The 26,127-nt window shown below is 39.4% G+C and overlaps 1 protein-coding gene across 2 annotated transcripts; it reads left to right on the top strand.

The window, feature by feature from the left end:
* The first annotated feature begins 1,432 nt into the window (after positions 1-1,432).
* On the top strand, positions 1,433-23,210 carry zbtb38 (zinc finger and BTB domain containing 38). Of its 2 annotated transcripts, XM_056239398.1 has the most exons (4): positions 1,433-1,526; positions 2,378-2,687; positions 3,113-3,247; positions 18,168-23,210. In XM_056239398.1, exons 3-4 carry the CDS (start codon positions 3,128-3,130, stop codon positions 21,843-21,845), a joined length of 3,798 nt encoding a protein of 1,265 aa, XP_056095373.1. In that variant the 5' UTR covers positions 1,433-1,526; positions 2,378-2,687; positions 3,113-3,127; the 3' UTR covers positions 21,846-23,210. The 2 variants fall into 2 exon arrangements, with proteins under 2 accessions (XP_056095373.1, XP_056095374.1); XM_056239399.1 differs by lacking the exons at positions 1,433-1,526; positions 2,378-2,687; positions 3,113-3,247 and adding an exon at positions 9,775-10,325.
* Positions 23,211-26,127: the final 2,917 nt, after the last annotated feature.

The raw sequence follows: 26,127 nt of genomic DNA, 5'->3' as shown, positions 1-26,127 counted from the left end.
GTGTGACTATAGTGAATAGTGATATAATAATGAGTAGTACTAGTAGTCAATAGTGAATAGTGAATAATACAATTCATGTTGATGAATGGATGAGCCAATGTGATCTACAGTAAGTTTTATTATTTTTCCATAAAGTAACAAAGTATGGGGACAAGGTGATGGTAAAAAAAAGAAAGAAAAAATGGGGGTGGGGGATATATTTCGCTTTCAATGCAAATATTTTGTGTTTCCCCCGAGAAACCTTGTGTTCGCTCACAAAAATTATGTAATGCAAATAAAATGAAGTAGGAAGAAAAACTATATTTCAATGCTTTTGTGAGCAAGTGCAAAGTGCAAGTGCAAAACTCAAACGTTTTTGCAAAAGCTTTGAAATACATTTTTTCCTTCTATCTCGTATTTTTTTCCATCACTATGTCCCCCGATTGGAATTAAGACATTTAGAACATACATTTAAAAGATTATTAAATATTGTCATAGTCCTGGGGTACATGGTTTTTACCATGTAATTACCCGGGAAAAAACTATTTAACACATATAATTACACGGCTCTGTAGAATACTTGATTCTGATTGGTCAATAGCGCCATCCAGCGTATGTTATTCCCAGATAACAACTGCTCAAAACAGATAACGCAGGCTCATCCGGGTTACTGAAGTCAGTAGCGCTAGGAACAGGGTTTTTTCGTGGAAGTTTTGGTTTGGTGAGCTAATAAAGTATTAAAACTCAGTCGAATCAATATTTTGTGTACAGTTATTTATCCACGATCCAGTATCGTGGACTCGCTCTCTTTTGTTTCATACAAAAGTGTAATCTGAAATCAATATATCTTAGCATTTCGCCACATAAATAATAATGGAGATGTGTAATAAGTGGTATGACTGTATACTGTATCTCTTAAATGTCCATCTAGTTTGAACTTGCCGCGGCTGCAACTGCCCTCTCCGCGGAAGCTTTGCATTTAAAAGCCTATTAAAAAAATATTTCAACTCAGATCAATATTTCGTGTCTAATTATTTACTTATGTGGCAAGTAGCCGTGACTTGAAGGCAAGTCTTGAAGCTGACTTCTGCTGATGAAACTGCAAACTATCTTCAGTAAAACTTTTCTTTAATTTATTATAATTCCTACTCTTGTCTTAATGAATCAGTTCTGGTTCTGGGTCTTTGACTGTAAATCCCCTTCCAGTTAATGGGGTTTACTTACCTCTGCTTCGCGTCGGGGTCCTCATCACCCTGTCGGGGGTTATTTTGAGAGAACAACCGGCTGGATGTAAGTTACATTATCCCTTACTTGACCCTATAATGGGTCGTATTGTCACACTACTGCATATAGGGTAAGTTGTCACAACAGAACATGCTGATTGCCACTGATTTGAGAAGAATGGCCTAGTTTTCATGCAATTGGGTTTTTGAATCTGATATCGCCTGTGTTACAACTAGTTCTGATCTCTCCTAGCTAACTGACAAATACGGAGTCAACCATCTATAAAGAACGGTCAGCGAGAAACAGGAGAAATTTTATGACAGGTAAGAAAACTACATTTTTACATATTCTGAAGTAAGTGTAAGTGGTTCTGCCTGTGCAAAACCTAATATTAAAGTTGCAATGTAATGGCAACTTTTAGTATTGTGACGTATTGTGTGACATATCCGAGTGAAACAGATTATCAAAAATGTAGGACAGGGACTTGGTTCTATGCATCGGCTGTAGATTTGATGGCGGCAGATCTGAATGCAAACTTCAGGTCAAATTTAAGAAAGGGAGAGGGTTTATTAGGAGGACTAAATGATTAGACAATTTCGGTCACCAGAAAAGAGAAGTTTCATTACAAGATCGAATTATAATTTAAAAAAAAAAAAGTATATATATCACAATAGGGAAGAAAAGACTATTGCAACAATTTCATGCCTTCTTTAAGATGCCTTTATAACCTTTTTTGATCTTCCAAGTTTTGATTACCTTGACTTTTAATGGAGGGACAGAAACCTTTCAGGTTTCATTAAAAATAACTTCATTTGTGGTTTAAAGATTAACCAAAGTCCTTTGGGTTTGGGTATGTAAATGGTGACAGAATTTAATTTTTGGGTGAACTGTCGCTGTAAAGTTAAAGATTTGTTTAAAGAATTTTTACAATAGTAATAGTGATACTTGCCTTAGCAAACACCACTCTCATAACAGAATACTAAATGATAGTAAGTAACAGAATTAAATTAATCTTTTGTGCTCGTCCTGACAAAATGATAAATAGTATCCACTATCCAGAGCTTGTAACCGTTTCAAAACCGTTTGACAGGAAGTCTAGCTTTCCCTCTTTTTCTTTCCGTTGCTTCTCCCTCCCTTTTCCAACCCCTCCCTCTCATCTCTCTCTCTCTCTAAGGGCCAGGACAGCAGCTTGATGACGCAGCATTGACAGAGGCCTGTGGAACGATTGCTGGGCTGAGAGAATAACAGAGAGGCGCTGCTTTGGCCGGCCTTGACACTCAAACACACACACACACACACAACGGCACAAAGGAAGTACTGCTGAGAGAGAAAGCAGCTGATCTGGCCCTGAGGAGAAACTGTGTTGCCGAGTCTCTATCCGTCGCTCTCCTCACAACAATGGCAGAACAAACTGATCTCACCCTGGGCCAGACTGTTTACATCTACAGCTGCTCAAATATGGAAGAGGAGGAGGAATAGATCAGGTATATATCAGCCCCGCTCACTCAGAACTCTCTCTTTCACTGTCTTACTCACTCTACTAACCCACAGAGAGATTGTCCATTAATGCTGACTAAAAAGAGGCATTCAAATGTATGCTGTGCTTTCCACTTTGGGCCAGACGATCGAGTGTCCACTAGTGAGATTAGTGTGCGTTTGTGTGTGCAAGCTTGTTTTGAGCATATACTGTGGGAATCCACCAAGACAGTCGTTTGAGTGCGTTTCTCTTGATTGCGTTCCAATAAAGGCGGGCCTTACTGTAATAGTGACATAATAATCTTGTAAACGGCATAAAGCTAAATGTTTCCTGCACTATAACATGATTATTTATATAACTGGAATTTTTTAATAGTGACAAGATGAAATATTGTAAAATAATAATAAAAAACATGAATGCTAAAAATTGCAGGACTGGGGATTCTGCATGATGACCACCAGGGGGCACAACACTGTAGTTCCTCGCACAGACACACATTTAACCATACCAACAGGGACCAGAGGAAAGACGATCTCGATTATGAGGAGCGGAATGAACAAACGTCAGGTTGGTAAAGGGATTTTAATCTTACTGCGTCATTTAAAGAGTTAGAATTTAATGAGTCACTCGATAGCAGGAAATGCAGAACTGTAACCTGCCCTCTTGCTTTTGTTCCAGCAAGACGACAAAATTATTGTGGTTATACGTATGTGATGTTCATGTTTGATTTTCATTTGTCTGTCTTTGATGTATTCACATTTGAGCTGAATAGCTCCCTGCTACAATTTTGTTTCATGAGAGGCAAAGTTTCCATCTATAATTCATTACGAAACACAATAGCCCACATATTGACCTAGGCCTCATCTTGATCGTCAGAGCGATTTGTATTAGTGTTCTGTTTGTTTTCTTTCGCTTTTTTATGTTATACTTCACGCCATTTTGGCCTTGAGTGGAAGATTGATGCAATGAGCTCACTTTGGACCGTGGTTTTACATAGGATAGAGTAGGCCTCACTTTGACAGGCCTCAGATGTATTAGCATCTTTGATACTTTCAGGGCCACAGCCTGCTAGAAGTATTATATAGTGACAAAGAACAAAAGTACTTCAGCTGTGCAGCACTCGTCTGCTAACGGTTCACTGCTTACTTGTTATGACTCAGTGATGACTAAACTCCTTACACCTCAGGGTTATTTAGAAGCAGTATCGCATTGCAGAAGAATTCATTGCAACCTTTTTTTTTTTTTTTTCAAAGGGAAGTTACTTGTACAATGTAATAGTCTCAAACTTTCAGTTTTTGTTAGGGGTTAGGGAAATAGCAGCTGAAACTGGAATAGAAATGTTATAATGGTCCACTCTTATCATCTCTAAACTTCTCAACCTCTCATGTAAATATTCAGGGAAGGGAGAAATATTGCCACCCTTGATCAATAAGACACCCACACATCTTTTAATTTGTAAGTTTATTACAATTAAGTTCGATTAAAATACAAATTACAGATATAAATTATATAAAATTCCAAAAAATATTGGAATACATTTCATTATTTTACACATAATGATAAAACTCTACACAAAACAAAGTACAATAATGTAACAATTGAATATAGCAAAAGCAATATTATATTCATATATTGATATTAATGATAATACATAATATATGTTGTATTTATACACTCTAAGAAAAGTTTGTGAAAATGCATCCCAATATACTGTTAATGGGAAGGAATTTTCTGTATTGATTTCACACAGGTGTTTTACATATATTTTTAATTACACTTTGCATTTTGTGTTTTTGGGTCTGTAAACTTAATGGAAAAGGTACTGGTAATTTTCTGCCAAAATATTATTAGTTTTTCTTACAGTGAATTCATTGTTATAATAATATTATTTATATTTATTTTTATAAGATAATATATACACTCACCGGCCACTTTATTAGGTACCCCATGCTAGTAACGGGTTGGACCCCCTTTTGCCTTCAGAACTGCCTCAATTCTTCGTGGCATAGATTCAACAAGGTGCTGGAAGCATTCCTCAGGGAGTTTGGTCCATATTGACATGATGGCATCACACAGTTGCCGCAGATTTGTCGGCTGCACATCCATGATGCGAATCTCCCGTTCCACCACATCCCAAAGATGCTCTATTGGGTTGAGATCTGGTGACTGTGGAGGCCATTTTAGTACAGTGAACTCATTGTTATGTTCAAGAAACCAATTTGAAATGATTAGAGCTTTGTGACATGGTGGAAGTAGCCATCAGAGGATGGGTACATGGTGGCCATAAAGGGATGGACATGGTCAGAAACAATGCTCAGGTAGGCCGTGGCATTTAAACGATGCCCAATTGGCACTAAGGGGCCTAAAGTGTGCCAGGAAAACATCCCCCACACCATTACACCACCACCACCAGCCTGCACAGTGGTAACAAGGCATGATGGTTCCATGTTCTCATTCTGTTTACGCCAAATTCTGACTCTAACATCTGAATGTCTCAACAGAAATCGAGACTCATCAGACCAGGCAACATTTTTCCAGTCTTCAACTGTTCAATTTTGGTGAGCTCTTGCAAATTGTAGCCTCTTTTTCCTATTTGTAGTGGAGATGAGTGGTACCCGGTGGAGTCTTCTGCTGTTGTAGCCCATCCGCCTCAAGGTTGTGCGTGTTGTGGCTTCACAAATGCTTTGCTGCATACCTCGGTTGTAACGAGTGGTTATTTCAGTCACTGTTGCCCTTCTATCAGCTCGAACCAGTCTGGCCATTCTCCTCTGACCTCTGGCATCAACAAGGCATTTCCGCCCACAGAACTGCCGCTCACTGGATGTTTTTTCTTTTTCGGACCATTCTCTGTAAACCCTAGAGATGGTTGTGCGTGAAAATCCCAGTAGATTAGCAGTTTCTGAAATACTCAGACCAGCCCTTCTGGCACCAACAATCATGCCACGTTCAAAGTCACTCAAATCAACTTTCTTCCCCATACTGATGCTCGGTTTGAACTGCAGGAGATTGTCTTGACCATGTCTACATGCCTAAATGCACTGAGTTGCCGCCATGTGATTGGCTGCTTAGAAATTAAGTGTTAACGAGCAGTTGGACAGGTGTACCTAATAAAGTGGCCGGTGAGTGTATATTAACATGGAGGGTTTTTTATATTCCAGGGGACCCACTCTTTTTACCCAATGAATTTCTATTCTCTTTCCAGATAAAGATTTTTTACATATAACTTTACTATCCTTGCCATTAATATATTTACATAATTAGATATAATTATTTATATTAATTGTATATAGATATATTAACTTTTAAGTCCAAAAATTCTTTGTAATGTTTGACCCATTTGGATCCAGTTATTAGTTCCAAAGCAGTTACACCCACTGCAATATAGCATGCAAAATGTAGATTCAGATAGCAGTAGCGTGCAAAATGTAGATTCAGTATAGATACAGATTTAATCTAAATTATTCAACCCCCATTGCAAATCAGGTTTATTGGCAAAATTTACAGACTTTCAGCTGTTTGCAATGAACAAATCCAACAAAAGTAATTGAAATAGCTCAACATAAGAAATGTTTCTAGTGGTTTCCCCAAATTCAACTGAAAATGCAACTTTTAATGACTTCTGCTGTCTCAAAATTATTCAACCCCCTGAATAGAATCCCTCACAACAGCACAAATATGGAAAACAGGTGTTGTCTCAAGCACACCTGATGCAACTAATCAAGGGCTTCATTAGTTGCACCATGTGTGCTTGAGCTAGAACACCTAAAATTTATGGACTGGCTAGCTTTGTTGAGTATCACGTTTGACTGCATGTTAGAAATATGCCAAAAGTCAAAAGAATGGTCCAAAAAGTTAAGAGAAGATATCATCACCCTTCACAAACAAGGAACAGGATACAAAAAAATAGCAAAGGCACTAAATGTTCCTAGAGACACCGTTGGAAGCATAGTTTGCATGTTCAAAGTTAACGGAACAGTGGTTATACTACCTGGACGGGGTAAAAAAAAAGAAAAAGGAAGCTATCAACGGCTGCAACCAGATTTCTGAGAAGGCAGGTTCAGAAAAACCCTCAAGTGTCTGCAAAAGACCCGCAGCAAGACTTGGTGGCAACAGGCACTGATCTTTCAGCTTTCACAGAAAGGCGTGTACTAAACGCATGCCAGAACTCCAAGACGTACAAAAGCACAAGAAAAGTCGGCTCCAATTTGCTCAAAATCATATAAATAAGCCACAGAAGTTTTGCGATTCTGTTCTGTGGAGCGATGAAACAAAAAACTGGATCTGTATGTCTGGAGGAAGAAGAATGAAGCTGAAAAGAACACTGTCTACAGTTAAGCATGTTGGGGGCTCGGTGATGCTCTGGGGCTGCTTTGCATCCTCTGCCACTGGACACCTGCAGCGTGTCAAAGGCTAGATGGATTCATTGAAGTATCAGGAAATCCTTGGAGAAAACATCATGCCGTCATTGAGGAAGCTGAAGCTTGGGCGTCATTGGACCTTCCAACAGGACAATGATCCCAAGCATACCTCAAATTCCACCAAGGCTTGGTTGCAGAAGAAGTCCTGGAAGATTCTGCAGTGGCCATCAGTCACCCCATAGAAAATCTCTGGTGGGGGATGAAGAAGGCGGTTGCAGCACGCAAACCCAAGAATATTACTGAACTGGAGGTCATTGCTCATGAGAAGTGGGCTAAGATTTCTCAGTAATGCTGCCAGAAGCTGGTGTCCTGTTATACATCTCGGTTGCAGAAGGTCATAACTGCAAAAGGGTGTTCTACTAAGTACTAAAGGTGCTTGGCATGAAGAGGTTGAATAAGACTATTCTTAGACTACAGAAGTCATTAAAAGTTGCATGTTCAGTAAAATTTGGGAAAACCATTTGGAAAAGTTGTTGAATTGAGATATTTCAATTATTTTGATCTGTTCATTGGAAACAGCTGAAAGCCTGTACATTTTGCCAATAAACCTGATTTGCAATGGGGGTTGAATCATTTCAATTACAACTGCACTTCAATTATCTTGTAGCCGAAGTTGATAAATATCCATGACTTGTCCAAATCACAATTTTCTTTTAATTATAAGTATTTTCCAGGACTGTGGGAACACTGATATCTTGTATGAAATTTGTTTCGACATATTATGGCAATTATTCAAAAGATCCAAAAATAGGATATTCCTAATTATGTATAAGCAGGCAGCGAGAGAATGTGGGCTGCATGGAGAGATCAATGATCAGTCTAGCTTCTGATTCTTATTTCACCATCAGTGGTTCACTTATAAAACAACGTAAGAGCTGAACACAGGCCAGGCCACTAGTGAATGCAGCCTTTGTTACAGGAGCTTGTCTTCCTGGCACCCAGGTAATCAGCACTCAGCCTTGTTTCCAGAAATAACCGCTGGTATCAGGGCATTAGGTTCACATGATGCACTGCGAGCTGAAGGAGGCGGTCTTCCGCAAGCTTTAAAGAGACACTTCACCGACTTTAAAAGAAGGTCTGGTACATTTAACTCAGATGTTAGCAAGAGCTTATTTGACTGAAAACTAAATAAATATAGCATAAATATAGTGGAATAAACCCTTCTTCATGATCCCATCTACAGATACCACCCACTTCCGGGAAAATCTGGGATTTTTGTTCTCATTTAAATCTGGAAATAGTTTTAGGATCTTTAGAAATTTAACAGATTTAATAGAATTCTACCATATTTTTAGGTCACTAATGAAAGTAAATTTCATCAGGTTTTGGTTCAGCTGAAGTGCTGCTGTCATTACAGCAAAATAGGGACAAATAAATAGACATAAGAAACATCTTTTTCAATTCAACTTACACTTTACACAAAATGGAAGCTTATTCATCAGTGGTCTCAGAGCTCAGATTACAAGGAATTGTATTTCTGTACAATGTCCATTATAATTAAATTATGGACATTAAATAGTTGAAGTGTGTATAATCTCCTGTTTAATCGTGTTTGGGAACATTTAAAATTCTGTTTGATGACTGTAGAATATACAAAGTCCATTCAATAAAAAAAATAAAAAAACTTTTTATACATATTACATATATTAGTGTGATTAAAATATGTTGGAAAATAAGGAGAAGCTTTAGAGAAAATAAATATTGTAAGAAAAAAAAGCATCAAAAATGAAGTATTCAAAGGATTCTTGTGCAGTATTTATTTGCAGTCCTCACCCTGAGTAAAGACATACCCAGTTTGGGCCATAAAATTTAATAACCTGCAGATGGAATTTGAAGTTGCTCCTCCTATTTTTCCCTGTCCATTTTTTTCCCATTCTCTCCCTCCCGTCTCCTCCCTCTCTCGCGTTCTCTGCAGAACAGCCGCATCCCTTTGCATCAATCAGCAGCCATGTTGAAGGTGATCCCACAGTCCCCACCACCTTTCCACTTCCTCCCGAGCTCTCGTTCTTCAGCGCTCTTGCGCACTCACTAACTCTCGGTCCACGGCGTTTTTTCAACCTTTCGCTGAATCCCCTCTCTAGTCATCGCCATGTTCCTTTTTCCTGTCCCTGTCTCAAATCACCATTTCTGCTTACTCATGCGCTCTCTCATCCTCTCTTTCTCCTCTGCTGCTCGCCCTCCTTCTGTTTGATTTCAGAAATGAGCGTTTGAGAAGCAGACTGTGCCGTCTCTCTCTCTTGCTCTTCTCTTTCTCTCACACCCACCCACCACCTTCACGAAGATGCACATATAAAAATGTTGCAGCAGTGATAGCGGTACAGCTTAGCCACAACAGCAAACAGCCACGTTCAGATGTGCAGAAACACATTCCGGACCTGAGAAAAGCATGTTTCATAAGGTGGGCGAGGGACAGGCAGAGAACACAAACATGTGTGTGCCTGTGCATCTAAATTCATCGCTGTTCATGATCTTTTTTTGGAGGGGTGGGGGCAGCGGGGTTCATCTAAAATAGCAGCAACCAGACCGCCGTTATTTATTCTACGTGATGGAAAATGTCAGACTCTGCCTCGCGCCAGGTGCCATTTTTGTTTTGACACCGGTGGTTGCATTGTTGCATCCACCTCACATGCACGGCATGCGAGCGCTTCTCACACATTAACGTGTGCTGATCCGTTTTTTCCGCGCTCTCTCGTTCCGGCTGCCCTTTTGCAGTGGTTAATGAAGTTGCAGTCCTTGCTAGCACGCCGCATCTCTTATCCGCTGCTAATAATGCACAGACAGCAGTGGAGCTGCCCTGCCCGACTATTTATAAACTCCACAGTGGGCGAATAGACCCTGGTGGCCAGCTAGCGAGCGTACGGAAGGAACGAGACCTATAGCAGGGTGCAGTGGAGCAGACTGATGCCCCCTGCCACCTCTGGACTGGGCGTCTCACGCAGAGAGGGCACTGGGACTAGGGTGAACGAAAAAGAGAGAGAGTGTGTGTGAGAGAGAAAGAGAGAGAGAGAGAGAGAGAGCAGGATAGACTTATAGGAGAGACTGCGATCGCAGCAGAGAGCAGCAAGTGACGAGTTGAATCAAAAAAAAGAAAGCTGTAACACTTTCGCCTGCAAACGAAACATCTTTTTCCAGCCATCAGTGGATCACAGGAACTGTAGAGGAAGGCGTGAGCGATGTTTTCCGCTCTCCATCCACTGAAGCGCATTCTCTGATTAACTGAAATAAAGGTACGTTCAGCATGCTTTTCCCTCCAGTTTCAAACAGACATAGTCGAGCGCTTTTTTACAGTGCAGCGCATGAAGACTTGTGTGGTTTTATCTGTAAGAATGAAAGCTAATGTTTTCGCTCTTTATTTGACTGGACATTTCATAATCATGGGCAAATGTTTCTCTTATTTTGTACAGAACGGTTTGAGGGAAGGTGGGGGATTTTTATTTTTCCGCCATTTCGCTTATCCGGTATGGTAAGTCACGTTAAGGGTGTGGCAGGTGATACATCCACGGACAACAAATGTATTTTACACCTATATAAAATGCCTGAATGTTGAAGAAACCTTTAACGGCCAAAGCAACAAATAGCAAGCCTAAATGTTTTGTTTTTAATGTAAAAGGGCCCTTCAACTCAAATTCGCATTGGCATCCAGCTCTTCGAGTCTAGGGGATGTGATTTTGACTGCATACTAGTCCACTAAACTCACACACACGCACACCATTGCAGAAAATGGTGATCCCAGGCCATTGTCCGCAGCTAAATGCTACCGGGGCTTCCCAACATGGCGCAGTCTGTAAGAATGAACCGTTTTTCTCTGGACAGAAAGCACAACTGCCTGCTCAGCCGCCATTCATACAAATCCCAATAAGTGCTGCGCCACAGCATGTTGCCGTGACAACGGAGGCCTGTCAGACAGGGAGCAGGCGGATGTTTTCCCAGCGATTAAGAGAGGTCTGTCTCTCCTGCTCAGCGCAATCACAAACAGTCCAGATTAAAATAGATCCTCAGCAGCAGCATAGCAATAAAATCTGGCATGATCTTACATCCAGACTGTGTTGTTTATTGCAGAGTAATACTGCTGTGTCATGTTTTTGATGATCAGAGGCAGATCTTCTTTGTGGTTCTGTTGTTTCCTTTCTCTTTATGAGAGTAACGCATAATGCATCAGGGCGACCACAGAACAGCCCGAGGAAATGATCTTCTAAACTAGTTTGTCTGTTCAGAAACTGAGCACTGACCATATAAAGCTTTGCTTGTCAGACATTTTAATATGTAATATAAATGTCTCAGAATTTAGATTCTAAAATCCAAAATTGTTAGTCCTAACAAGATCGACCTCTACAGTCTAATAGAACATTTACAGGCAGCCATTTTACTTTATACCAAGATGTTTTTTTGTCGTGGTTTCAAAATGGCTCCTCTGTTGAAAGATAAAACCTCAATAGAGGCACGCAAAACTTAACCTTCTGGCCAGAATCATGTACATTACTGAAAAAATAACGCATTTACATTGCAGAGCATCTAGTCCAGAACGTACATGGACTAGATGCTCTGCAATGTAAATGCGTTATTTTTTCAGTAATGTACATGATTCTGGCGAGAAGGTTAAGTTTTGCGTGCCTCTATTGAGGTTTTTTCTTTCAACAGAGGAGCCATTTTGAACATACAGAAAATGCAAAGTTAGCAATGACTATCATCTGTGCAAGTGTCTAAAAAGCAATTCTGCAATTTGGCAAATAAAAAGGTCATTTGACGCCCAAGTGTTTCGTTTTATGCTCCCACACAAGTAAAGGCCTATAAACTACATTGCAGTCATTTATTTAAAGAACAATGTGATTTGGACATTCCATCAGCGTCACACAGACAAAACTAGGGCCTCATACACAAAAAGAGCAAGAGAGGAGAAAATAGTGCAAATGAGAGACAAAAGACGTAAACAATCTATATGAAAAACTGTATTCACTTTGAGCTTTGTGCCTCCAAACAATATGTTGTGCTTTGCTAGTACATTGACCATGAGTGTTGCTGCATATGACATATTTCCACTTTGCAGTGGCAGGTCACTCTTCCTCGTGGGGAGCAGTCGAACTGGAAATAGATAGCGAGAAGCAGAAATAGGTCAGTTTGCTAGGATGGATATTCAAAAGCTTTTGTGCTCCTCTACCAGCAGGGAGATGGAGAATCTGACCGTTGTTCATTTCCTAATTGTGCCGCTATGTAGTTTAGCCAACTGATGAGTCAAAGCAGCTTCATGCACTGGGTCGTTGACAGAAAATGAAGGACAAAAGAAAAGAAAAGAAAAGAAAAGAAAAAAAATCTTTAGAACTTTTTCAGACACATACACATTACTTTATATATACACTCACCTAAAGGATTATTAGGAACACCTGTTCAATTTCTCATTAATGCAATTATCTAATCAACCAATCACATGGCAGTTGCTTCAATGCATTTAGGGGTGTGGTCCTGGTCAAGACAATCTTCTGAACTCCAAACTGAATGTCAGAATGGGAAAGAAAGGTGATTTAAGCAATTTTGAGCGTGGCATGGTTGTTGGTGCCAGACGGGCCGGTCTGAGTATTTCACAATCTGCTCAGTTACTGGGATTTTAACGCACAACCATTTCTAGGGTTTACAATGAGTGGTGTGAAAAGGGAAAAACATCCAGTATGCGGCAGTCCTGTGGGCGAAAATGCCTTGTTGATGCTAGAGGTCAGAGGAGAACGGGCCGACTGATTCAAGCTGATAGAAGAGCAACTTTGACTGAAGCATTTGTGAAGCCACAACACGCACAACCTTGAGGCGGATGGGCTACAACAGCAGAAGACCCCACCCGGAACCACTCATCTCCACTACAAATAGGAAAAAGAGGCTACAATTTGCAAGAGCTCACCAAAATTGGACAGTTGAAGACTGGAAAAATGTTGCCTGGTCTGATGAGTCTCGATTTCTGTTGAGACATGCAGATGGTAAAGTCAGAATTTGGCGTAAACAGAATGAGAACATGGATCCATCATGCCTTGTTACCACTGTGCAGGCTGGTGGTGGTGGTGGTGTAATGGTGTGGGGGATGTTTTCTTGGCACACTTTAGGCCCCTTATGCCTCGTTTCCACTGAGCGGTACGGTACGGTACAGTTCGGTTCGGTACGCAATTATTTGCGTTTCCACTGTCAAAAGTTGTGAATGGTACCAAAAAGCCGAACCGTACCGTACCACTTTTTGGGTACCCTTCCGTTGTGGTACCTAGCACAGTGGTACGGTACTAAAAGGTGGAGCTAGACTCACTGCAGAACGGTGATTGGTTGACAGAGTATCGTCACTTGCGCGTGCTACAAGGGCATTAGAAGCATACAGTTAAAATATAATACTACTGTTATTGTGTCACGAAATGTAGTTTTAAGAGTTTTTCGGGCGAGAAAGTAGTTTTTTAAAGCTCAAATCTGTGGTTTATTTATAGATTTATGATAATTTGAAGATCCATTCCAAGCAATCACCGGGCGCTCGGCGCTCGTGCACCCCGCCTGGAGCAGCCTTTCCCCGGCTAGCCGTTCTGATGTTTGCCGCTGACTCTGACGTCTCTGTAGTGGTTAAACATGAGATATAATTCGCCTTGTTCAGACCTAACAGGCGATCTTTGGTCTCGTGAATCTATAATTCGTTCCCTGGCCAATAGTTTTGGCAGAAGGCTAAGTGAAGTTTCATATATTTGAGCGCTGAATTTGTATATTTGACTGAATTGTTTGCTTTGTTATTAAAGCTTTACTGTATATATTTTTGTACCTTTTACTTATACTTTTATAATGGCTATTATTGATAAAACTGAAATTCAACAAAAATAGATAGTTTTGTCATTTATTTTATTTTATTACAAGATCAGCTGTAATGTTGTTTATTGCAACATTTGTACCAATGCAATATGCAATACATTGCCTGGAATATGTTTAATATTTTTAAATTTAAACGAAAAGAGGCAGGATTGTGTTTTATATTTAGTTTTGTTATAAATATAACGTTACATGCAGTGAATATAATCAATATAGGCTATGCGTTGCCTGAACCACATTTGTGTGCTTATAATGTTTAAAATGTATTTAAATTAAATCGAAAAGAAGCAGAGTGGTGTTTTATAACATATTTCGTTTTATTGTTGCCTAAAATGTACATAACCGGAGTAGCAGAGCGAGCTGAGTGGCGCTTTCAAGAACGCGCTGTTCCATCAGCAGAATTACTGGACTCGCGTCCTCGGGATCATTCTCCTGAGTCGGACTTTGCGTGGCTACTTGGTATTGAGAAACGCCTAATGCCAGCGCTTGTTTCTTGTGACAAACATCCCGAGAAGCAAGAACAAGATCTGCTGTCTGTCATCCATTGTTGTTTACTATGTCGTTTTTGTTCGCGCGAAAATGACGTCGATCGCTTCTCTCCGGCAAACACCACGCCTATCAAGTGACGTTATCACTACTTTCCGGCATACACCATGCCTATCAAGTAGGGTACTGTTGGCAGTGGAAACGCGAGCCCCGATCATGGTTTAGCGACCCGACCCGAACCGTACCGTACTGAACCGTACCGTACCACTTAGTGGAAACGAGGTGTTTGTGCCAATTGGGCATCGTTTAAATGCCACGGCCTACCTGAGCATTGTTTCTGACCATGTCCATCCCTTTATGGCCACCATGTACCCATCCTCTGATGGCTACTTCCAGCAGGATAATGCACCATGTCACATAGCTCGAATCATTTCAAATTGGTTTCTTGAACATGACAATGAGTTCACTGTACTAAAATGGCCCCCACAGTCACCAGATCTCAACCCAATAGAGCATCTTTGGGATGTGGTGGAACGGGAGCTTCGTGCCCTGGATGTGCATCCCACAAATCTCCATCAACTGCAAGATGCTATCCTATCAATATGGGCCAACATTTCTAAAGAATGCTTTCAGCACCTTGTTGAATCAATGCCACGTAGAATTAAGGCAGTTCTGAAGGCGAAAGGGGGTCAAACACAGTATTAGTATGGTGTTCCTAATAATCCTTTAGGTGAGTGTATATATAAAAAAACATTAAAGTCAATGAAAATGAATGATTCATGAATTAAATATATTAGGTACAGTGAGAAATGAATGCTTCATCTCATATCTCAATCTCATAATTATATACACTGTTTAGCTCTTTTACTGTATTGAAGTGCTTTTGTTGTGTCACATACATCTATATCTGCCAGGGCCGACTGATCTCTATAGATTGCATTTTACTGCAGTATTTGCCACCTTTTCCCTGTTACATCTGGTTGCAGCTGTCCCTTTCCCACTTTATTTCATCTTCCCACTCTCTGACAGCTGGCATATAAATAAGTGAATAATAATTGCTACTGCTTATAAATCATTATGTACAAACACTGTCAATACAAGACACATCTGTTATTATTCTTAGGGATTTTGTGTTGTTTTTTAATGTCTTGTTTTTGCTTATCCATGACTTCTATTTTGAAGTCATCTTGTTCTTGTGAGTCTTTAGTCTCTGTCAAATGTATCCCTCCCATGACCTAATTGTGTTCAGCTGTGTTTTGCTCCCTCATTAGTTCTTGTGTGTTCTGTATATTGCTCCTGTGTTTGCCTGGTCTGCTGTTGCCTTCAAGTGCACTTGGTAAGATGTTGCGTCAGAGTATAAGGAAATCATAATTATGGCATGTTATGTATTCAAGTCTGCAGACATAGCCAAAAAGTACAATATGTTATTATAGGTAGAAGTTTTTGTAGGTATATTTTTTTCAAAATATAATAGCTCGAAGCTATCTTGTGTGACAGAGGTGCAATAGGAAAACAGGTATTACAGTGCTTTATACACAACCTACGTCCAGGATATAACTTAATACTATGATTCATTTAGGCCTATATCCAGAACTATTTATCTGTATTCCAGCCCATTTATATATATATATTTCATTATTTTTTCAAGTCAAAACAGGTCATGTTATGTATTGTTTTTGGATTTTTGTTTTCTGTATTCTTTGCTTTAAAGGGATACTCCACCCCAAACTAAAAATGGTCAACATTTACTCATCCTTGTGTTGTTCAAACCCTGTATGACTTAATTTCATCTGTACTGTAGAACATAAAAGAAGATATTTTTGAGAAATGTGAGAAGTGTTTTTTTTCTCCATACACTGGAAGTCAATGGTCTCCAATGTCATTTGGTTCCCAACGTTTTCATCTTCTTTTGCGTTCAGCAGAAGAAAATGTCATACAGGTTTGCAACAGGTTTGGGTAAATGAAGACAACATTTTTATTTATGAGTAGAGTATCAGAAAGAGCAATCTATTCAGGAACATACAGAAACTTGAAGGTGAAATAACACTAATAAACAATCACAATATAAGCCTTTAGGATCTGGCCTATCAGGTGGCAAAAGTCTTCTCATTACAGCAGTAAGGGCCAAGTTAAGCCTCCCCACGACTAAAGCAACCTTATCTGTTTGACTTATTAATAATAATTTGGTCACATGCGCTGAAGGTTAAGCAGCGTAAGCATAAACTTTAATAATCATGAGTTAGGGAAGGTAAACTTCTCTCTTAGTGCCCCTGGGATATTTTTCATTGAGAAAACCATATGTGGCAATATGTTACCAAAGAGCCATTGTCAATAGAAGCACAGCAGGCATGCCAATGTCAAACAAAGAGTTCTGGGTTACAGTTTATGTTTCCCATTTGTAAAATGCGGCCCTGCCAGCAATTCATTAATTATACCTTGAATTTGAGTAATATATTTTACTTTGTGGAAGTGCCGGTTAGAGGACAGCACTTTCCCAGCCATGGATTCTTGCTCACTTCCTCCAGTAGATAATGGGATCATAGTGTGGCTTTTAACACATGCATTATTGCAAAGAGCAATGATGAGCAATAAGTCACCATTCTTATCCTTCATTATCCAGTGAACTAAGCTGTCCTAAACATAAATACCAAATGGAGATGGAAGTGCATTGGCCAGTGGCAAAATATTTATTAAAAATTTGTATTCAAAACTTATTTTCTTTTTTTAAGGATTGTAACCTATTTAATCAAATTGTTGCAGTTCTTCATGTGCATTTCTTTGTTTTTCTGTGCAATTCTGTTTTATGCTTTTCTTTGTGCATGTATCTATGTGTACTTACCTTGTATAAAGTATGCTTCTGTATTCTGTAGTCTTGAGCACAAACATATGGTAGAATAAAGACTGTTATGGCAGTGTGCAAACATCCTCAATAATAAATCTCTAATAGCCTTCACCTCATTTCCCTGCATCAAAACAACATCAAATGTCTTTGCACTATATAACTGATGTGGTCATTATCAATATTTGGGTATAAGAACTGCATACATTACAGTTTTGGTTATAAGGTAACTGCATCTGCTTACCACTGTACATTATGTACTAGCTTCACTTGATTACTGTTTAATAGACATGCTATGATAGTGAACCAAGTGGCGTTGACTCATGCTGCCATCTAGTGGTTTGATGAGATTAGATTACAAATCTAATCTTATAGTCAACAAATAATTACAATTCTCATTATGTGGTTTAAAATGTCTCCTTTCTACTTTTTTTTTTTTAGTAATGGTTAAATGTCACGTTAAACCAATACACAAAAATGTATATTTGTTTAACATTTAAAGAGACGGTTCACCCAAAAAGAATGATTCTGTCACCATTTACTCACCCACATGTTATTCCAAACCTGTAGGTATTTCCTTTTTCTGTGGAACACAAAGGAGTTTCTTCTTTTGTGCTCTGCCAAAGAAAAAAAAAATCATAGGTTCGGAACAGCAAGAAAATTAATTTTCATTTTTGGGTGCAGTCATTCAGCCTAGGCAAAATTTAGTGGCATGATCAGTGATGATCTGTGAACAGTGACTTGTTCATTAAGTACATTGAATACCTCATCCAGTTATTTTTCCTTTCCCCACCCCTGGTAAAACAGTTAATTGACATTCAAAAACAAAGGTCATATGCTGTTATCTCAAAGTAGCCATAATTTTCACAGATTTAAATGATTGTTTTTTGTGTGTTTTTTTTCTTTTCTTTCTGTCTCTTCTCTGCAGATGACTGTGGTCAACCCCAGCACTCTTGGTCTGGTGGACAATTCCCACCCCCAAACTGTCCTCAGTCATCTTAGTGAACAGCGTTCTCAAGGGCTATTCTGTGATGTAATAATCGTTGTGGAGGATGTCAAATTTCGCGCTCACCGCAACATACTGGCTGCCACAAGTGGATATTTTCGTAATGCTTTCAAAACGCCTGATGTCTACACATCCAACCAGGTGCTGGAGTTAACAGACTTAAAATCTGAGGTCTTTGCTAGCATTCTAAACTTTATCTACAATGCCAGAGTGGAGTCAAGTAGTACAGAGGACAGCAGGTCTCTGGTGGCAGCTGGAAAGCATTTAGGAATTCCCTTTCTGGAGAAATTGCTTGACTTTGAAAGGCAGAGCTCTGGTATCTTGCAAGGTCAAGCCTCTGCAAGCTGCGGAAGATCAAACAGTCAGTCAAAGTTGGCAGACACATGCACACTGAAAAAAGAGACACTCAAGCCTGAGGAGTTAGACTGCTCCAAGGGCCCAAGGATCACCAATGCTTTCTCCATTACTGAGGTTGGGGCAGTAAACAACCCATTCTCTACACTGGATCACCGTAACAAAGTTATTGAGGAAGGGCATTCTCCTTCGAGCTCCCAAGATACAAGCATATCACACACAGAGAGTGAGCCTGCCCATGCTCTAACAGAGCACTCGTATGCAGTGAGCCAGGAGCAAGAATCTAAAGAGGTTAGCCAGGAGAACGATATCGGAACAATCATGCCGGTCGTTCCTCCAGCTAAGCCCGTGGTTAACTATAGACTTGGACCTATAAAGAAGCGTCGTATACATGGTAACGGTATTCCGTCTCTCTCAATTGAGCCAGGTGCAACTATGCCCACTATTACTGGCACATCTGCAGTGGAAAATGCTACCGTTGCACCATTATCTTCCTCCCAGTTATCCTCAGATGCAGCACCAGTGATACATTCCAGCCTTGATCTCTTGCCACCACTTGAGGTTACACCCTCTCAGGATGCAGAGCCACCCTGCCTCAGTCCTCAGAATACACCCAGTGTCCCCGTCTTCTGCTGCCAGCAATGCCCTGAAACCTTTAATGACTCTACGCTTCTCACCATCCACATGCAAATACACAAAAGATTTGTCAGTCATTTGTTTTGCAAGTACTGCCATAAAAAGTTTATGCATCTGAAAAGATTGCGCAATCATGAGCAGGTTTGTGTAAAATCTCTAAAAGGTCCATCTGAGTTAGAGACAAATAATAAAGACTCTTTGAGAGTCCCAGTCTCTAATGGTACACCTAATGAAAATACAACGCAACACTCTTCACCTCCACTAGATCTCCATATCCCTTTAAGTGTAGACCCCACATTGACTAGTCCCCCTGAGCTGTCTCAGGATCAAGTTAATGGGACCTTAAAAACAAGTAGCACTTCAAGGACATATAAATGTTCTGTATGCAAACGGGCTTATGTGACCATTTCCAGCCTAAAAAGACATGAGAATGTACACTCATGGCATAGAGCCTATCCTTGTCACTACTGCAACAAAGTTTTCGCTCTGGCTGAGTACCGCACAAAGCATGAGATTTGGCATACTGGGGAACGCCGGTACCAGTGCATCTTCTGCTTGGAGACCTTCTTGACTTATTACATCCTCAAGAATCACCAGAAGTCCTTTCATGGCATTGATCCACAGCTGGCTGTCAATAAAAAATCAGCAAATGGTGGATTCAAGGGTAGTGTCTACCCCATAAAGCTCTACAGGCTTCTCCCAATGAAGTTTAGAAAGAAACGTTATAAGTCATACAGTCAGACATACTCTGAGGGGTTCGAGGGCAATGATGATTCCTACAGTGAACCACTGGGCAGCTGTTCCCCCCCTACACTTTTTGACAGTGCAGTACCTACAACTAATTCAGATGTTGTTAATGGTCAATCATTATTTTCAATGCCAGTGACATTCATGGCCACTCCAAAAATGATGGCATCAGAAACTCCTCGCATCAGCTTTGACAAACCGTGTGACCAAAACATAGGATTTCCTATGTCATCTGAGATAGACCATCCTTCAAAACACCTTTCTACTGATTTCAAGAAACAGTCTGGATTTGATGGCAAAGGGTCACCGCTCTTCAGCCACAGATTTACAGATTCTTCACAAGTGATAGAGAAAAACACAGGGACCTCTCTCATTCCAAATGGAATTGACAGAGATTCTTCAACAGAGAAAAACTTAGAAAACAGCACAGACATACTTCCATTCCTCGACATACCATCTGTCTGCTCCTTCGAAGGGTTGAGCAGGCTGAGTGAACTGTCAGCAGCAGCACAAACCATTGAGGACATGGCTAATCAGCTGCTACAAGCAAGACCCGAGAGCATAACACCGGATCAGCCACCTAGTGGAAAGACAGAAACGTACATTGCTAAGCCTGCATGTCCAGGCCCATCCGTTGACAACCAAGTCCTTCCCCTCTGCCAAATAACAGTGAAGATTGGCAACGAGGCAATTGTTCGACGAAAAATAAAAGGCTCAAAGCTTTTTCCAAAAAAGAGGAAAAGGAAAAGCTGGAGACAAGAGGGGATAGGTCAAAATAGCCCTGCAGAGGAGAGTATTGGAAGTCCAAGTCTGCGACTGAGAACAGAAGTCACAACATCAGTCACAAAAAATGTATCATATGATGACCCAAATGATCCTGAAACCGACAAACTATGGCGACCCTATTACTCATATAAACCTAAAAAGAGGGGTAAGAAACTGAAACACAAACGAACAAGGATGAAACATGTGAGATGCTACACGCGACCATTGTCACCTGAAGCCAACGAAGTCTTCAGAGAGACACCGTTCTGTCCAGATGAGAGGATCTCAGCAGACAACTATGGGGTCAGGAGGGAGCCAAGGCTTAGCAGCCAAAAGGAAGCTTTCTCCTGCCACAGCTGTGAGAGCTCTTTCTCTAGCCAGACCTCCCTCAGCATGCACATCATCAGCTGCCATCAGCCACGCTGCAGAATATGTGGTAAACAAAGTCCCCCTGAATCCAGCACAGCTGGGCCCACTGCAGAGGATAGTGGTGACTTTATCTGCAAGAGCTGCACTGAGGATGGCTCCTGTTTCAGCTCGGATGTGGCATCCCACAGTCTGAGCATGGAAAAACGTTACAGATGTTCTTACTGCCCACAGCGGTTCCTTTACCTTGCCACTAAGAAAAGTCACGAGAAAAAACACCTAGAAAAGTCAGATAAAGGACACAATTGCAGATATTGCTCAAAGGTATGTAAATCAGCAGTGCTGTTGAGTGTGCACGAGAGCAAGCACTTCAAGTCAGAAGATGGAGAAGATCCAGACAGGTCATGTAAAATAACCAGTTCCTTTTCTAATGAGCGCAAAGGACAGATCAAACCTGAGCCTTGGGAAAGCATGTATACCTGCTCCGAGATCAAGCCAAAGATGGGGGAACCTATGGACATAGATTCTGAGGGGAAATATCCTACAATCACCAGTGTCTACAAAAAAATGTCTTTGTCATTTCCTTATGCAGCAGATGGCAGGTCTTTCACTCCGCTTCCTTTAGAGATAAAGAGGAAGAAGTCCAAGAAAAAAAGCATTTTGGAACGTTCTAAAGGATTTGGATTTGAGGGGCACACACAGGACTCTGTGACATGGGGCCAACAGGATTGACCTGCCAACACAGGTACAACCAAGTAAAGTGCTGACTCAGTCCAATCTGTCAGCCAAGAATACTGTAACCAAAGGAACTTCCCAACAGCCTACAGTTGCTCATGTCAGAGCGACATTTCTGTAAAGAGGAACCTCGTTTTCACACCCACGACAGGAAGGAAATGCATCTCCTGCTGATGTCACATAGAATAATGACGTAAGTGACAAGGCAGGCCTTACAACATTTGAATAATGGGGGAAAAACGCACAAGAAAGTATGAGGAGGTTAGCGTAGTGACTTTGTCTTCAAGAGAACTTGTGATGTAAATATAGAGTATTTTTGGTCGTTCACATGAAAAACTATTGGTAGTTTTCCAAGTTTTTTTATGAGAAAAAAAGTGGGTTTATTTTTATACGTTTTTATTTGTCTAAGTCAGGTGGATCTTCCCTATTTCATTGCTCATTGTGTTGTATTCTATGCATCAAGTAAAGTGAACGGCTAACTGCACCTTACAGTAAAGATAACTGCGAGTGATTGTACTTTTATTGTAACATAACACCATTACCACCATTTCAGTCTATTTGTTGCACACAAATGCATTAATAACTCTGCTGATAAATGGTAAAAATTATTTTCCTGAATATACCAAAAGTTTTACCTTTCATTTATAAAATTGTTTAATTTTGTCGAATACTCACAACAAATCCTTAAATAAAAAAATAACACATAACACAAGTCATGTTATTAAGTGGCCTATAACTCAATATCTTGTTCAAATTGTTGTAATGTTGGAAAATGTAATAATGTTAGCCACAGATATGAAATTTAATAAATGTTTTATCACATTATCCCCTGGTTTCACAAACCAGGCTTAAGCCTGGTCTCAAACTAAATGCATGTTTGTGCTGTTTTAACTAAAAGCAACTTACAAAGACATATCTTAAAATAGGGTTTTATCTCAAGATGCACACCAGTAATGGTTTTTTTCTCCCTCAGGCACATTTATAAAAGATACTTAAATGTCCTAATTGAATTAAGGCCTAATCCTGGCTTAATCTAAGCCCTGTCTGTGAAACCAGGCCTACATTTAGCAAATGAAAACGAGGCTGTGGGATAGACGAACAGTTCATGCAATAGGATGTATTTTGAGGTTTTTTTAATTAACCATTTGTACAAATGGTTAATTTTATTTTCTGCACAATATGACAATACTATCTTAAGAGTTATTTTGACAATTGGAAATATTTTGAAGAGATGCAGGTTTTGTTCGCTGAATGTTAAATGTGCACTATGCAGGATTTTTAGTTACTGTTTGCCTCTCCTCGGGCATCATATAAGTTGCACACGCATCCCAACTGACTCAAGAAACTGGGAACGGGCAGATGAACCATATTGATATTGCTATTTGTTTATCGTGCATTAATAGCATTTATTTTTTGTCTATATAAGAAGTTACGCCAATAGTTAGGTGACTGGCTGTAATTTGTGAGCTATCTTTAGTCTAGCTCGCTAATAAACAACAATTGCGTGTCATTGAAATAAACATAATTACAATATATAATTAAGCCAATAACAACATTAGCGAATTGTTTTTGCATCGAGACAGGAGAACTTAGCGGAGCTTCCCAAGACAGACTACAATGTCCCGTCCTCACCTGTGCCGTACGTCATCATTTGCTGGAGCTACACACACACGCACTGGCCAAAGGTGCAGCTCAGAAACGTCCACAGGAATTCAAAAAAAGAAGAAAATACAGGCCCAGGACAGTGTCTCTGCAGACCACCACACACTTCTAGTCGTCTATACTTTTTTTTTCTTCAAAAATCTTGCATAGTGCACCTTTAAATAAAAGGTTACACAATAGTATAACACATTAAACAGCCTTAGCCTTGTTTTCAATTGTGGCACATTAAAGTGGCATTTACCCTTGACTAAGGTCTATTGTAATGTTGGCTGAGTTTCCTGCCAGTAATAAAATATCAAATGTCCGTTTTGTACAATTGGAACATATTTCATCACATTTCCTAATGTCATATCTTTAGAATCCATTATACAGATAAACTAAAAACACATGGAGAGGTTGACAGAGAGAGAGAGAGAGAATGAGTGAAACAGAACCCAGAGCTCCTCTTCCTCCTGAAACTGCAGATTTGTAAGTGGGAACTCTGTTTATTCATTCAGATTGTCTCTCTCACTCGGTCTTTGGCCCTCCATGCTGACCCATCTGAGAAGCTCATTCCCATTTCTCTGTCGGTCCTCCACACAATGCGGCATTCAGTGTCCCGTCTGGGCCCACGTGACCCCAGTGCCAGATGTTCTGAACTCTCCGCCACCGTCAACTCCACTCTCTGGAGATATGCTGAGATCTGGGAGCAGGTTTGTGCCCAAGACAGAAAGGCTATCAGTAAAATGTATGTGAAGGTTTTCATTCATTCCAGGTCATTGGGGAATGTCTGGTAGTTTATTCATCTGTACCAGAACGTTGTTTTACATTTTTCAAAAACTTCACCAGACAGCCTATCAGCTACTTATATGTTTTGCATGCCTAATCCATCAAAAAAAAAAAAAAAAAAAACATCTGCCAGTCTACTCAAATATTGGGCTGTCTCCTATCTAACCGACATAAACATATGTTACAAAGGACTTTTATTTTATTTGCAACACAATACTTTTACAATAGCACAAGCCCTAATACGTCCAACTGACAAGTCATTGATGAAGGTGCAACACATCATAAATATGCATTTTTATATATATATATATATATATATATATATATATATATATATATATATATATATATATATATATATATATAAATAATAGTGCTGGGCACTGGGCAGCGATAAATCTCATCCAAAATAAAGGTTTTTGTTTACATAATATATGTGTGTATTGTGTATGATTATTTTGTATATATATATATATAAATACACACATACGCATGTATATATTTAAGAAATATATTTACACTGTATATATATTTATAGATAATTTATATTATATATAAACATTTTATATATAAAAAACATTTTTTCTTAAATATATACATGTGTGCATTTATATATAAAAAATAATTATACACAGTACACACACATATATTATGTAAACAAACACAAACTTTTATTGTGGATACGATTATTCATTGCCCATGCATTCATATATATATATATATTTGATTGAATATATATACACACATATCCTAACAAATATTCTATAAAGAAATAAACTGAGCAAGCAAATAATAAAAATCATTGCCCATGCATTCATATATATATATATATATATATATATATATATATATATATATATATATATATATATCCTAACAAATATTCTATAAAGAAATAAACTGAGCAAATAATAAAAAATAATTCTGAGCACAAGCAAAAATTCAAGACACTACTGATAGCCATCAGATCTTTAGAGACCCTGTCAGTGGTCAGGCTTGATGAGTTAAGAAATCAAAGCAAAACAACGTTAAATTATGTAATTCAGCCTACATTTTTGTGCTCCTTTGGTGACTGGCTACGTTTTATGGTGTAGCCTATACCAAAAGATGATTTTCACATTTACAGATTTGGAATGTCTGATCTTGTCTGATTGTCAAGATCAGACAAGAAAGATGTCACATTTTCAGCATTATCAGCCTGTGAAATGGGTCCATAGTCTGATTAATGGCAATAATATAATAATATAATAATATAATTATTTATGTATGACATTAATAATGTATTTTATAAAAAAATATATATATTATTAATAATGTTATATTATTTTATATTATTATTACACCCAGACATAAAAGTAAAAAGGGAATCAAAAGTAAAAAACAAAAACAATATGTCTTATAAATGTTTGTAACATTTAGGCCTATGACACTGACCAGGGATGGTCCATACCAGTGATTCACTTTGCAAAGTTTTAAATACTAATATTAAAGATTGTGTGTTTTTCAAGTGACGTTTGTGTAGAGCGCCATAAACTCTCAAAAGTCCTTTTAAGTCAGACAAACTATACGTTATCCACCTTAAATGCAGACCACCGCAGATTTTTACTGCTTTCCAACCTACCCTTACAGTGGCGGTTTCAAAACCTAGTGAGCGGTGTATCTTGTTAGTAATTCAGGGTATGGTAGTCCTACAACGCCAAAATATGCTCTCTCTCAGTAGACAACTAAGTTTAAAAACACAAGGTACTAGGTTTCTTCCGAGGGCCCCGTCCATCTGCTTTGTCGCTAGTCCTCCACTAGGGCTTCCGTTTGTTTTGACTACATGATGTTGCCTGTGTGAGTTGATTCA

This window comes from Rhinichthys klamathensis, unplaced genomic scaffold (assembly GCF_029890125.1).
Source record: "Rhinichthys klamathensis goyatoka isolate OS25496 unplaced genomic scaffold, OSU_Roscu_1.1 h1tg000561l_1, whole genome shotgun sequence".
Lineage (NCBI taxonomy): Eukaryota > Metazoa > Chordata > Actinopteri > Cypriniformes > Leuciscidae > Rhinichthys > Rhinichthys klamathensis.
Note: the sequence above shows the minus strand (reverse complement) of the source record. Positions and strands in the feature narration are given on the sequence as shown.

Coding starts and splice junctions, on each gene's coding strand:
- zbtb38 (XM_056239398.1), top strand. CDS start 3,128: ATGATGACCACCAGGGGGCACAACACTGTAGTTCCTCGCACAGACACA. Junction 3,248..18,167: donor GCGGAATGAACAAACGTCAG/GTTGGTAAAGGG, acceptor TCTTCTCTGCAG/ATGACTGTGGTCAACCCCAG.